The sequence below is a fragment of the Anopheles coustani genome, chromosome 2 (assembly GCF_943734705.1).
Source record: "Anopheles coustani chromosome 2, idAnoCousDA_361_x.2, whole genome shotgun sequence".
Taxonomy (NCBI): domain Eukaryota; kingdom Metazoa; phylum Arthropoda; class Insecta; order Diptera; family Culicidae; genus Anopheles; species Anopheles coustani.
In genome coordinates this window covers 24,465,001-24,479,462 of record NC_071289.1, presented here as the reverse complement: position 1 = coordinate 24,479,462, position 14,462 = coordinate 24,465,001, and the positions used below count along the sequence as shown (strand labels likewise).

The 14,462-nt window shown below is 37.9% G+C and overlaps 1 protein-coding gene across 1 annotated transcript in view; it reads left to right on the top strand.

The window, feature by feature from the left end:
* Positions 1-14,462, top strand: part of LOC131266180 (zinc finger protein 420-like) — a 51,575-nt gene that overhangs the window by 32,513 nt on the left and 4,600 nt on the right. The window contains exons 18-28 of the mRNA XM_058268558.1: positions 890-973; positions 1,351-1,434; positions 2,157-2,240; positions 5,001-5,084; positions 5,540-5,623; positions 6,604-6,687; positions 8,864-8,947; positions 10,327-10,410; positions 11,598-11,681; positions 14,132-14,299; positions 14,427-14,462. The exon at positions 14,427-14,462 is cut by the window's right edge and continues 305 nt beyond it. Coding sequence (XP_058124541.1) covers positions 890-973; positions 1,351-1,434; positions 2,157-2,240; positions 5,001-5,084; positions 5,540-5,623; positions 6,604-6,687; positions 8,864-8,947; positions 10,327-10,410; positions 11,598-11,681; positions 14,132-14,299; positions 14,427-14,462 — 960 coding nt within the window. The remainder of the gene's footprint in view (positions 1-889; positions 974-1,350; positions 1,435-2,156; positions 2,241-5,000; positions 5,085-5,539; positions 5,624-6,603; positions 6,688-8,863; positions 8,948-10,326; positions 10,411-11,597; positions 11,682-14,131; positions 14,300-14,426) is intronic.

The window sequence follows — 14,462 nt, the reverse complement described above, 5'->3', positions numbered from 1 at the left end:
ACGGCACCGACGGTTGTGTGCGCTGATTCCTTCGCATCCTTACTAACGATTCGAAAATCTGGTGGAATAAGTCGATATTGTACATTTTACGCAATGATATGGTTTCCGTTTAAATCCTAGGAAACATTTGCTTGCGACAAAAACGTTTGGTGCAAATATGCTAAAAGGAACATTTGATCATACAGCTCGGTTGCAATTCTACTTATGTATACAGATTATTTCTGCCCTAAAATAAACCCCAAAACTGTCCCAAAAGTACAAATGTAAAATGGAATGCAAGTAAAAGTACATTAGTTTTACTTTGCTTCTTCGGGAAGGGAAAATTCTATCGTTCAAACTACCGTTACGTTTCAATCAGAATAAGTTTTCCATGGGCCCGCTGTGAACAACGATTGTGTATCTCCTTCCTACTGCTGTGAACAGACGATAATTGACAAAGGAATTATTGATTGTGTGTGACGAAGTTACGGTACGAAAAGTGGGAAGTTGTAGAAGTACATTTAGTCCTGGTCACTAAGGTGAACCCCGAGTTACGTTGAGTGATGCTAGTAAGCACATGATTATTCTACAAAAGAAAATGCTATGCAGCCTGTGCACTTCCCAGTGCTAGGCACATAATGTAACTCATTCATTCATATTTAGTATGTTGAAATAACACCATCCTTCATATTCAATATTTACGATTCGAATTCATCATAATCAAATCAGTTCAAATTTACGTTCCAAATATGGAGTGTTTTAGAGGTGTGACACTCTTGTACTACGGATGTGATATTTCGGACCATGCTATGATCGTTTCAATAAGTTGTCTTTTTAATTTTACTTCCTTGCCATCGGGTTCAACGCGTTACTGGAAATATCGCTGCGACTGCTATTTTTAAACACACAGATTACACACCGGAGAAACTCCCTATCAGTGCACGTACTGCGAGAAAAAGTTCACTCGCAAAGAGCACCTTACAAATCACGTCAGGTGAGACAATTTGTCATAATGAATTCTAGAGAAGTCAACATGAGGTATCCTGTTAGATTGTTATTTCATTTAGACTGATAACAAAAATTACAAGAATTTACAAAATTAGCAATATGGTTTCCTGCAATCTCTAAGTATCGTTTAAAACCCAAAATTTATACTATTTACTAACGGTAACGGTAAACGGCCAAAACTTAGTTATCGCTCAAAACAGAAAACCAGGATTACCCTCTAGTTGACTTACGGAAACTTACGGAACAGATACCGCGACAATGCACTACGACGGTGTCTCTTAAACGATACTTTTTGCTTTTTCGTTCTCTGTGGCTCAACTGCGGTTCGTTACCAACCAAACATTCAAACTCGCCGCCAAACAGATTGCACACCGGAGAAACTCCATATCCGTGCACATACTGTGAGAAAAAATTCACTCGAAAAGAGCACCTCACAAATCACGTCAGGTGAGCAAATTTGGGGGGACGGTGGGCTAGTGGGCGAAAACGTGGGCGCAACCCATCGATTCCGGATGGTTCTATTTCGCCATCACTCCAAAGTTAAAATATTTGATATAATTAACCCTTGTGAGATGTGAACTGCGTAGAAACTTTAATAAAAAACTTATCTAACGAAAAATCTCGAATAAATACATTGTTGACTGCTGGATAAACTTACGTAGGGGTTAATTATTTGAATATTTTCACTAGAAAGAGTGTAGGTATGGAATAAGTAACCAAAAACCAATTCAAAATAGTTCACTTCTACTACCCAATAATAATGGTGAATGAAAAGAAATTGGCAGCTTTTCTCCGCAAGCGGAAGAGGAATATCGATTCCCAATTGCGACAGAAGATGGTGCTTCGTTTTCGTATCATCATCCTTGCTTGAATTCTTGCACTATTCTTGAGAGATGTGGTGCGCCCATTTTTTCGACGCTTTTGAAAGCCATTCTTGAAAGATTTTGACAATTTATCCATTCTATCATTTTTTTTCTCTTTCTCCTTTTTCTTTCACATGGTCACAATCATACCGTGCGTGCGTGTATGATCATCCTTGGCAATTTTTCACTCCACGCTCCACAATTCAACATGCCCTATCCACGCTTTCCCCTCGGTTCCTGCTGCCCTTTGTCCCGAATCTCCACGTACTTTCCGTTCCCCGTTTATTTTCGTTTGTTTCTGGACAGATTGCACACCGGCGAGACTCCGTATCAGTGCACATACTGTGACAAGAAATTCACCCGTAAAGAACATTTGACTAATCATACAAGGTGAGCGTTCGTTCCCATTTTCTTTCACTCCGCCACTCTGCGGGGGCTAGCAATTAGCCGCCCAACTTTTTTTAATTTTGTAACGTCATATTTCATCCCCTCCTCTTCCAAAGATCCCTTTCCTTCGTTTAAAAAAAGAAGCTTTTTGTTAGAAATTTAAAACATTTTGCTAGAGAAATTTATTAACACCCATTGGAACACATAATTGGCAGGCGGTGTCCATTGTACATACTTTTGGAGCATCCCGTTTGGAAAAAGGAACATGTTTTATTTTGGGAAAATTTAGTCTAATCCTTCCCTCTTGCACAGTTGATCGCCACAAAGCGATCGGTTTGGTTCAAGGAAATTAACTTCGTCTTGCGAGTTTCGTCTTTATTTCCTCAACACTCAACCATATTGTGGATGGAATATCTAATTCAGATAAATGCCGTCCTTAACCCACATGCTAAAGGGTCGTTTATGTTTCCCTTATGAACTTTAAATCTCCTGAATCAAATCCTTCGCTTTGTGCCGTAAGCTCAAACTAACTAATCTTGATTAAATCAATTTCACACCGCTCATTGTACGAATGTGTGAAACATTCACGCGGAAACCCAATTTACCACACCTTTCCCCTACCCGGTAATCTACTAACGTTCTCACGTAAAAGGCGTAGATGAAAAAAAAACAGTATAACAACATAGAAGCAACGAAAACCAAAAATCAAATCCATATATTAAGCGTTTCCGGATGTTACACGATGATGATTAATAAACGCACGACTGGGGGTTGTTTAACGGCGGCCTTGGGTGGCAATGCCGGTTCTTTCTCTCTCTCTCTCTTTCTTTCCTTTCTTTCTTTCTACCGTTTTTCTACCGACAGATTGCACACCGGAGAAACTCCTTATCATTGCACCTATTGCGAGAAGAAATTTATGCGCAAAGAACATTTAAAGAACCATATCAGGTGAGCGGGACTTGTTGCGAGAGTAAAGAAGCACAAGCAGGAGGATCAGAATACAGGACACACAGTAGATAAATGAGTAATGGAGGAAGGATGTTGTGCACAGGTTCTTACACTAGAGAATCGACGCCGACTCCACCACCATCATCAGTCGACACCACTGCCGGCGCCAGCAGGGAAATTCCTTTGCTGTGGCATCCTTTTGGCGAGTTGGTTGTTGAGGGGTTGGCCGGGGAGAGTGATAACGCTCATATGATACGGATGTTGTTGTTGTTGTCGTTGTTGTTGTTTATCATCCCTCACATACATACATACACACACAAGAACAATACACATCATAGAGTCAGAGAAAACTCCGTTAAATCTCCCTCCTTAGTCTTCTATTGTTTCATGCATTTCGGGTAACACTTGTTTGTGACACATCGCTGTTTTCGTTACCAGCTTTGCCCTCTACTACCTTTGTATCTCTGTCCTTTTTGTGTGTTATGTCGACTAGTTCATCCTCGCTTTTTACATTTGTTGCTTTCGAATTAGCAAGTCCGCAACTTTAAAGAATTGGAGGAAAAACAAACGAATCGCAATCGAATGTGTGTGATTCGGAAAAATAATAACGATAATTAGTTAGATGCTCTGGCGATTATTCGATTTTCCTGAGTTACTTTTAGTTCTAACTCGGCTTTTACTAAATTGACAAACATTTCCATTGAACATACTAACATAAGAAGCAATCAATTAACAACCCATAAACTTCTTATTAATGCCGATTGGCTTGTGATAGGTAACTGCAACAATCACCATCAAAATCTCCATCAAGTCATACATTTTCTCACACGGTCATAGGATGGATTTTGAGTGCAAAATAACTTTTACTCACCGTTCCGTGGATCGTGCTTACCAACCCGCATGCAAACAATGTTCATCGTGTATCATTGTCAACTTCTTTCTTCAACTCCATTTCGCCCACACAAACGTACGTTGTTCACACTCTCATATAGGCTGATTGGGAAAAAGTGGCCTCTTGTTACGGATGCGCCATGCGCGAGGCTGCGATCAAAATTCTGCTAGGGTTATTTGGAAAACAAATTGTGCAAAAACGGTGCAAAACCAAATTTAGAGTGTGACCAAGTTCGTCAAGCACACCGCTGTTTATGTTTTTTATCCTCTGAAGATTGCATATTTTTCAAGTAAAACTCATATTCCGTATATGGTGGTACCACAGTTGTTGCCCATCTTTCAACTCTGATGTTGTTATCTGTTTTTTTTTTGGTATTTTTTGTTGTTGTTGTTGTAGTTATGAGTTAAGAAACGTACACATTAACATTTGATTAGAGAAAGTGCATGGCTGCTACTATTAACACCACATAAACCATCACCCCTTATTAACACCCTTTCCTTGCTAGAGGACAATTTACCATACTCACATAATTCCCCTCCCTTCAAGCAGTGTTACTTTTATGTGTTGAAAATTTATTCTGTTTCGAGGATGAAAACCGTAACGTACCATATTTTTGTTTTTCTAATCATCTGCAAGCGTATTACGATCAGTGTTGTCTAAACATTTAATGCTACTTGTTTGCTGCCCGCTCATTCATTTTCCAATGCAAAGCATTCATTAAAAGACAGCGACAACAGCCGAGAACAACAGTCATTTGCATAACTGTTTGCTAAAGAAAACCTGCGTTTTCACATGAGGCTTGTTTTAGCAATTGGATCTGTTCGTTTTTTTTTTTCGTTGTCTAATATGATTCTCTTCCATGCATTTTCCACATTTTCTATCTTCTCAATCTATCGAAATTTTGTCACCATCATTGTTGCCAGATTGCATACCGGAGAAACTCCTTACCAATGTACGTACTGCCAGAAGAAATTCACGAGAAAAGAGCATTTAACGAATCACACCAGGTGAGGAAAATAAGTCATAAAAAACCAAAAAAAAGCAACACTCTCTTCCTATCCCGATACGTTAGCGTGAAGAAGTTAAAATCGAGATATTTTGTTGGGTATTCAATATGACCTCAAAAAGTTAATAACGCGCCCCTATCAAACGATGTTTGTATTTGCAAAAGGTTTAGGTGCAAGATAATCGATTAAAAAACAACATCGTGCTCGACTTTCTGTCAATTATTTATTTTTTTGTTGTTGAAATCGTGCTCATTGCAAATGTTTCGACTTGGAAGAGAACATATCCTTGCTTGTCAATATTTCGTTCAATTACTAGAGTTTACTAATGACATTCTCAATTTATCTATGCTTTTTCTATGATCTTCGCGTGCAAAACAAACACATGAAATACACGCCTCCCACACAAACACCAAACTCCCTAATGTCGATTGATCGTGTACATACACAACCGGTAGATTGCATACGGGCGAAACTCCTTACCAGTGTTCTTATTGTCAGAAGAAGTTCACCCGCAAAGAACACCTTACGAATCACGTCAGGTGAGAATCGTCCGTTTCACCAACCACCACCCCATCTTTCAACCAAAAGAAAACGAAAAAAAATGCATAGCTGCCCTCATCTATGATCACACACATTACTATGAACCCTACTTCTGAGTCCTTTTCTTTTGTTAACCTGTTCTATTTGATATTCGATTTGATTTTGGATAAGTGGACCATATCGGGAGGGAACAAGAGTGGAAATACGGGTTGGTATGGGTGGAAAACTGCTGCTAACAAGTTGCTAATGGACGGGAAAATATGTTTACTTGCACTCCGTCGAACGTTAATGTATGGCGAGGGTAATAAAAGGGTTCAATTTATTAAAAGTAAAAGTGACTTGTAGGATTTACGTCTTTACAATAGGGTTAACGTTGTGCAATTTTTCACAGTATCGTTTCTACTTTTACCCTATCGATCTTTACCATGCGGATGTGTATATTAAGGATATTTTCTCGCCGTTGGATGTGAGCGTGGTTTTTCCCTTTGACTTCCTTGTTCCATTTTTGTTGCTGACGATCGAACATGTGAATAATATTTGAATGACATGCACAGGCAGTCCTCCTTCTGAATGAATCATGCAATACTTAAATCCATTAGAAATTTGTCCGTTCGAAACTAATAGTTTTCGTCCCTTTCGTCGGCGATCGCCCGTCGTTGTGTGTGTGTCTATTTGTGTGGTTTGTTTTTTGATAATATCGCGTCCTTCTATACGCACCTACCGTACCACACACATCCTTTTTTATCAATCGATCGCGATCCGATTTCCCCCTCACCCATCTTCACCCATCATCATTGATTGTGTGTGCGGCTTCTGGCGGATCGTTACCCAACTACAACATTTATCTTTTCTATATATTCCTCCTCGTGTTTGCTCGTTGCCGTCCGATCGCCGTCGCAAATGTTTTGCTGTGAAATAAATCCGGAAATGCATCGAACAAAAAACAAACAAAAATTCCGGATCAATTCTCGATCGCTAGACTACACACCGGCGAGACTCCGTACACGTGTACCTATTGTCAGAAGAAGTTTACGCGCAAAGAACATTTGACGAATCACGTCAGGTGAGGGACTCTGTTTATTCATTCACTCTCCTCTATCTCTCTCTCTCTCTCTGTCTGTCTTTATTTTCTCATTTTTACATGTGTCTGTGAAAAACATCCTCAACCCAATGTCGACCAATGTGTTCAAAGGACAATGGTCCGATTTCCTTTCCTCCCGCGGTTTCAAGGGAACCAAAATTATGACGGATATGGGGGCAGAAAAAGTTGTCCTGGGGAAAATATTTACATCGTATTGTGGCTCCAACTATCTGATGTTGCATTTGTTTATTTTTCTTACCTTTTATTGCATTTTGGCCAATTGAGTGGGCTATACATACTCGTTTGCTGTTATTTGGGCTCACCGTGTTAAGAAACATAATCCTCTTCTCCTGTACTGTACGTTGGTACTTTTGATTGCCTTTTGCTTGATGATCCGTTGTCCTGTTCGATGTGATTTTATTTCTTCTTTCTTCGATATCGTTATCTAGATCGTATGATTTAGATTAGATTTTATTGTCGCTGGAAGAGTTTCAATTTGCATACACTCTCTACTGATTCTTGTACTTTTTTTTATTTAATGGTTGAATGAGCTGACTAATAATTGCTCGTACTTGTTGATGTCAGTCAACCGGTGGAAGTGTGGTTATGCTAGAAATAACTGGTTTAAATATTTCATTATAAGATTTGTTTGTTGAAAGATCTTACATATTTGTGATGCGCTGCATCAGTTCCGATGTAATCACATAATATTTCAATGAATAAGTTTAAATGTAAATCTTATTTACTACGGAGTACGGGCATTTTCCTTAAGGTAAAATGTGTTGTACGCTGGTTCTTAAAGGGATTATTAACTTCTTGTACGAACATTAGAAAAATGATCCGATGTAACGATCCTTTGCGTTATTTAATATGTTTATTCTACCACAAGCAGCTTCTTTCATGCATATTTAAAATAGCCCCCAGTTGAAGATGCAATCTACCGGAAATCAATCGATCGAGAAAACAAACTCCCGACCATACACGATCATTAAACGACACGGGTTTGATTGGTGCATAGAAACATGCGAGTTTGGTAGATAGTTTACATTAGCTAGTTGTACCGATTGTTGTACCGTTGTTGAAACTACTACTACGTTAAACTTCCAATCGCTGGCGCAAACTGCTCTTAAATGTTTACGAAATGGCCATTCTACTCCCGGCTGCTTTTAGTAGAAAAGAAATGCATGGAAAAGCGATCACATTCAGCACAACAAGATCGATCAACAATTATTAGTCAGCTCGTTTTTGCGATTAAAAAAGGAGAGAGGTCGATGAATATGTTCGGTTAACGTTACGTTTTTGTGTTTTAGCTGTTATTTGTTTTCTAGTTTTTATTTTATTTTATAGAACAACAAACAGTATAAACAAACAAGTGTCAGATGGTTGGATAAACAATATGAATTCCACTTCACATGTAATTGTGTTTCCCGCCGTTCCCTCATTTCCTGATCCCCTTCCCCCGCCCGTAATTGATGAGTAGTGTTCACTTTCAACGATATGAAATAATAAGACCCCGGGAAATGGTGAAAGCTGTAATATTGAATGTGTGCTATGTTTTTTAGTCTTTCCATTTTTCAATCGTTGTACACATAGTAGTGAATTTTTTTGAAATGTTGATTGTTGCACAACGTTGGTTATTATCTGAGATTGTTTTGTATCAATCAATTTAGATGTAGTTGTGTATATTATTCGTTAGAAGTTAGTCATACTAACAATTTACAGTTTTGTTCATCGTTACGTCAAAACCTGTCGCCCTTTCCGGGGTCTTACTTATTTCAAATTGAAAATTATTTCTATTGTTTTATATTAGTTTTACAATTTTCATAAACTGCCTTGCTTAATTCTTTATATATTTTTTCGTCCTTTTTCTCTCTGCGTATTTTTTTGGCAAATGAAAAAATACGCTTTGTTCGATGAAATCAATTATTGGTTTTCATTGAAAAACATTTACCTTAAAAATCCGTCTCTTCGGATCTTCCGCCCGTGTATGGCGTGTGCCCTGCGCTGCCATTGTAACTACTTCTTCTACTATCATCACCACCAATGTTGGCATCACCACTCGCGTTCTTCTTCTACCGATACGTCTTCTGCTACTATGTTTTCTATCACTATCACTCAATCCACCTACTACTACTACTACAACCACCACCACCACCAGATTGCACACTGGCGAAACTCCCTTCCAGTGCACGTATTGCCAGAAGAAGTTTACGAGAAAAGAGCATTTGACGAATCATACCAGGTGAGGATGAGTTTACTTTCTTCTTCAAAAAATCAGTTCCTTTGGCTCCATCGAACATCCATCCTGCCTGACATTTCCTCAAATCCCATTCACCATGTCATCTCTTCCTAATCGAAGCTAATTTTTCGTTGATCATAAGGCTGTTCTCTCATCCATTCGGTCCCGCTCATATTCCTTCACACTTGTTCAATGTCAGTTGAAAATTAGCGATGAAAAAAGAAATGCTGCAGCGCGTAAAAGGCAACAACAATGACAAATATCGTATGCACTGGAATGTGCACCAAAGGCAGAAAAGAGAAACGAGTTAATTAAATGTGCTCCCTAGGGAAAACTTGAGGAAATCGTGTACAAAGCTTCTTGAATTAGTTGGTGCTGAAGTTACATGTTCTGCTTAGCATTTGTGCACCAAATGAAAGCATAATCATTGGCACACAATTGCATACTCAGTTTCTAGTGTTAGTGTAAACATATTTAAATTGGTTGCACCACTCCCCTCATAGCTAGCGTGTTTATGTTGAAAACATTACTAAACAACGTAAAACGTGGTCGAATGTAACTGTTTAATTGTAGAGCTTCTTCTCCATCATCTTCCTTCCGCGAGTCCTTTTTCATTGCATTTAAAAAAATGGTCCTTTGTTTGTTTATGTAAAGTGGCAAAAATACAGTTTGCTTTACAAATGTGCATAGATCTTGTTTTCTCAGACAGTAATTAGCTTTATTTTTTCCTCCTCTTTTACTTTACCGCCCATTCAAGTATACCCTTTCATGTAATACACGATCGATCGATCCACATTCAAATACAAATTACACATTTACACACTACGTCACACGCTCTTTATACCATTTTTCAACCGGGAATATCCTTATGGCTTCATTAATTGTTACATATGTTGCATTAAAATCATTCCGATTGATAGAATTGGGAAAAAGGATTTGACTGGATACGCAATTACCCCACCGTAATTGCATTGCCATTTAGTTATGATAACATAAAAAGCAGGAAGATGATGAACAACAACATCCAACATTATTTCGCCTTGGGCGTACATTCGTCGACGTTGATTTGGTGTATTTAAATTTTGAGTTGCGTTGTTGTTGCGTTTTTGACGCCTCAGCAGAGAATGTAAAATGTAATTAGTAGTATAATCGGTATATACCTAGCATTGGACACACCTCTAACTTAACTAAACATTCGCACACATTTTTGATCCTCCATATATGTATATCATCTTGAGACATCCGTTGATGTTCTTAGTAAAAACTAACCGTCCTCGACCATTCTCTCCCTTCTTCCTCGTACTTTAAACCCCCCCATCCCCTCATCCTCTTTATCTTGTTTCCCCTGTTTTTCTTTCTACTAACCCATTTCTTCTTGACAGATTACACACCGGGGAGACTCCGTATCACTGCACCTATTGCGAGAAGAAGTTCATGCGAAAAGAGCATTTAACGAATCACATCAGGTGAGAGCGAAATGTCCAAGGTGTTAGAATCAGTATGAGTGTGTGTGTGGGTGGGTGTTTGTGCGTGTGAATGGTGTGTGCGTGTTTTTTAATGATTAATTGTGGTTTATAGTTTAGTGACAATCAGTATTCTCCTTCAGTTTATGTGCTCCTCTTGACTAACATCTACTTTTTGTTACATTCACCCAGCTTACTAACTAATGGCCAACTATCGCTTTTGTTCATGTTGCGACAATTGTTCACTTTCGCTACATTTTTATAATTTCACTTCCCTATCCCAATCCATTACGTCCTTCCCATTCCACCTATCCCCCTCCGTGTACATCGATGTATGGAACCGTTCTAATCAGATAGTCCTGCAGAAGACGATGCTTGTTGGGTTGTCTAATGATTCATTTGATAGTTTCGGAGTTTTGTGATTGGCATAGCTGATACGGTTGATTTTAACTTTACGTTTTATGTATACGTTGATTTGGTATTTTTTAAGGAATTTAACTCGTCCGCTAGGTGTGTCCACTACATTATTCATCCCTACGTCCTTTGTCCCTTCGCAATACAGCTAAACACTATCATCTATTTTCTACGATCCATCCATAGCCATTTTTACCCACGATGCAACATTCTTAAAATCCTTTCGGTTAGAACTTTACAGTATGTTAAATTTTTCATTTTTGAAACAACGATTATTGATACACCGTTGTGTATATATAGATTACCTCTTAAACGTTTTTCTTCATCGAAATTTTGTTATCAAACTAGGTTTCAATTAGTTTGAATTGTTAACACAGATTTGTTTTACTTTCATTAATTTTATGATTTTAATTTTGGGTATAATGTTTTAATAAAACTAGAACAACAAATGTTACAGTCTGATAAATGGTTGTGCAAACCGGTTTGCAGTGATGCACATATGCTGTGTTGTGTGCACTTGTGGTTATGTTTCATGAAGACACATCATTTTACGCAACAACTTCAATGCAAATGTTACAATAGGATCATTCGTATCATTTCTCGCCTCCTTTCATAGATTAAAATTCTTCTTTTTTCTCTCTTTCTCTGTTGTTCACAAACTGTTTGCCTACTTACTGATGTATTTTTTTTTCTTTTTTGTTTTCTCTTCTCTCTCTCTCTCGTCTTGTGTCTGTCTCTCTCTCTCTATTATTTGTATGTATCTATTCCTCAAACAGATTGCACACCGGAGAAACTCCCTATCAGTGCACGTATTGCGGGAAGAAATTCACCCGAAAAGAGCATTTAACAAATCATGTCAGGTGAGGGAAACAATAAAAAATCAAAATCAATCCCCTAAGATCACTAACTAAGCAAACAAACAAAAAAATCAAAACGATCCAACATAAACAAAACTTTTGTTTAGTTGTCAAGTATAGAACTTTCTCCACACTTTGTGTTGCGTACTATCGTAGGATGATGTCTTATCTGAAACAGGTTTTATTTTCAACTCTGTTGCTTGTTTTGGTTCTCTTCTTTTATCGAACAAATGATGCAGTTTTATTTATTTTTTTATTTGATTTATTGAGACGGCGTAACATCAATGCCTGTAAATGTATAATTCATTTTTGATTCTTAGTTTTTTGTTCTTGACAAATAGAAGATGTTTTATGTATCTCCTGTTCCATGTTATTTCCAATTATTTTGGCTCTGCTTAGGGTACTGTATGCGTAAATGAATATATACATGTTGCAAATCTGAAAACTGAAGCATTTTTTTCATTTATATTCTCATAAACATGCATTAAATGGACATGTTGTGTATAGTTTGGAAAATTGTCACATTGGCAAGGAACCTCCTCGAGCAAAATTTCTGTGAAATGCTCCGTTGCTTCACGATTTTGGCGAATTTTCTGGCCTCAACTCTAAAGTGGAAAATTAGTAACTTCGACACGATTGTCTTAATTTGAGGAAACGAGCAGATCGATCCCACCGACAACATGTTTGTGTGTGTGTGTTTTCCTTGTTTTTTTCGTTACATTTGTTGTTCTATCAACAGATTGCATACCGGAGAGTCTCCCTATCGGTGTTCGTACTGTAACAAGTCATTCACCAGAAAAGAGCATCTCAAGAATCACGTCAGGTGAGGGCCGGTTTTATTTTCTTTCTGTCTCGCTCCTTTCTCCATCTCATGCAGTCTTACCATCTGTCCATTTTTTTTTTAAATTTTATTCCTATATTCTAATACGCAAGTCATATTCGCATAACATAAAAATTAAACTCATTTGCATCGTTTAAACAAACATACACGTCAACTAACACTTTTTCTAGTTGTGTGTGTCGTGCCTACATGTATGTGTTAAAAAAAACGCCTCTAGATTCATTAAAGAGATTTATTTTATCATTTAATTGTCATAATTGCCTCTTTTGTTCGATAAAAGTATTTGTTGTACGTACGTACCTATCAAGAAAGGAAAGAGAGAAAATAGACCGGTTAATCTTTTTTCAGTTGGTTTCTAAAATTCTAAATGGTTTCTGCCCCCTCTGTTTTATTAATCTCGTAGATTTCATGTTTATTTTTAATTTAATTAATGAACTATAACTATAAATATTTATTTTCATTCTTAACATATTCATTCATATAATTATCGATCGAGTCTTGCCTTCGGTGTTGATTGCTATCCAATTGAAAATAGAACTGCTCGAAACAAGCAGGTAATTGGATACGAGCAAATCATGGTGGTAAACCTAACTGTAACCCCAGACTTGGTTAAAATTAAAATTGAATTCCCTTACCCCGATGTACACTCCCGAATCCCTTCAGTTTCTGTTGACGTGTCAAATTGGATTTTGTTATGCATCATGCGAGTCAAATGCACTAATTGAATTACTACATCAATAATGTAGCATCATCGAATAATGAATAAATCGATAATGAGAGAGGAGAACCACACAGCACAGAAAAACGGCTACTAAACGTAGCCTAATGACGAGGAGGAAGATTTGTGTGTCTTATAACTAAAACATCAAGCAAGCAAAATTTGTTCATCTGTAGTTTAGTCCCCGGAAAATATGTTATTGGTTTGTGTAGCAAGGTAGTTTTTAGCAATCTGTTGGCCTTTTGAAGCTATTATACTTTAAACATTTTATTCGTTCTGTAATTATTTTATGTGCTCAACGTTATTTCTATACTTTTAACCATGTATTCCAAATACTAATTATGAATGCATCGTCCCTGGTACTTACTTTATCCTAGTGTTTCGCTCATTCCTATTCCATTCGATCATATCCTTTCTCCTTCTTACATGTTACAAAAATACACACAAAGACACATACATTACACTTACATGCTGGTCCATTTCATAGCTATCATCAGCGTACTGCGTGCAGAATTGTGTTCTACAGAAAAAACAAATAAAAGAAGAGTACTTGAATCCGAATTTATGAGTAGAGTTTATGCACAATGCAGAATAAAAATAGTTTATGTGCAAAAACTAACGATAGTTGGTTTGCTTGGTAATGTTTGCGTACTGCATTTAATTTTCACTGCTATAAGGTAACAAACTTATTGAATACAGAACACAATTGTGTGGCTCATATAACCATTTACATAAAGGCTTTTTCATCTAAATTGGAGTTCATCTAATTATTATCATTAATGTATCGCATTGTATTGTTTATGGCATTATGATCAATACTCTTTCGGTGGTCGTCGACTGTGATTTAAATTTAATCGCTTCTGTGGTTTTTCCTCTTATTTCTATTCCGCACAGATTACACACTGGCGATTCACCACACAAGTGCGAGTACTGCAACAAGACGTTCACGAGGAAGGAGCACCTGAACAATCACATGCGCCAGCACAGTGGCGACAATCCGCACTGCTGCAACGTGTGCAATAAGACGTTCACCCGTAAGGAGCACCTGATCAACCACATGAGGTAGGTTAGAAGCAAACAAAACAGTGCGCGTTTGCGCGAGCGACCGATGCGGGGTGAAAAATAACGCATACTTAATCGAAACTTTCCTGCTTCCTCGTGGCATCGTCTCTTTCTTTCCGCGCTCCAGCCGATCGCACACCGGCGAGCGACCGTTCCAGTGCGA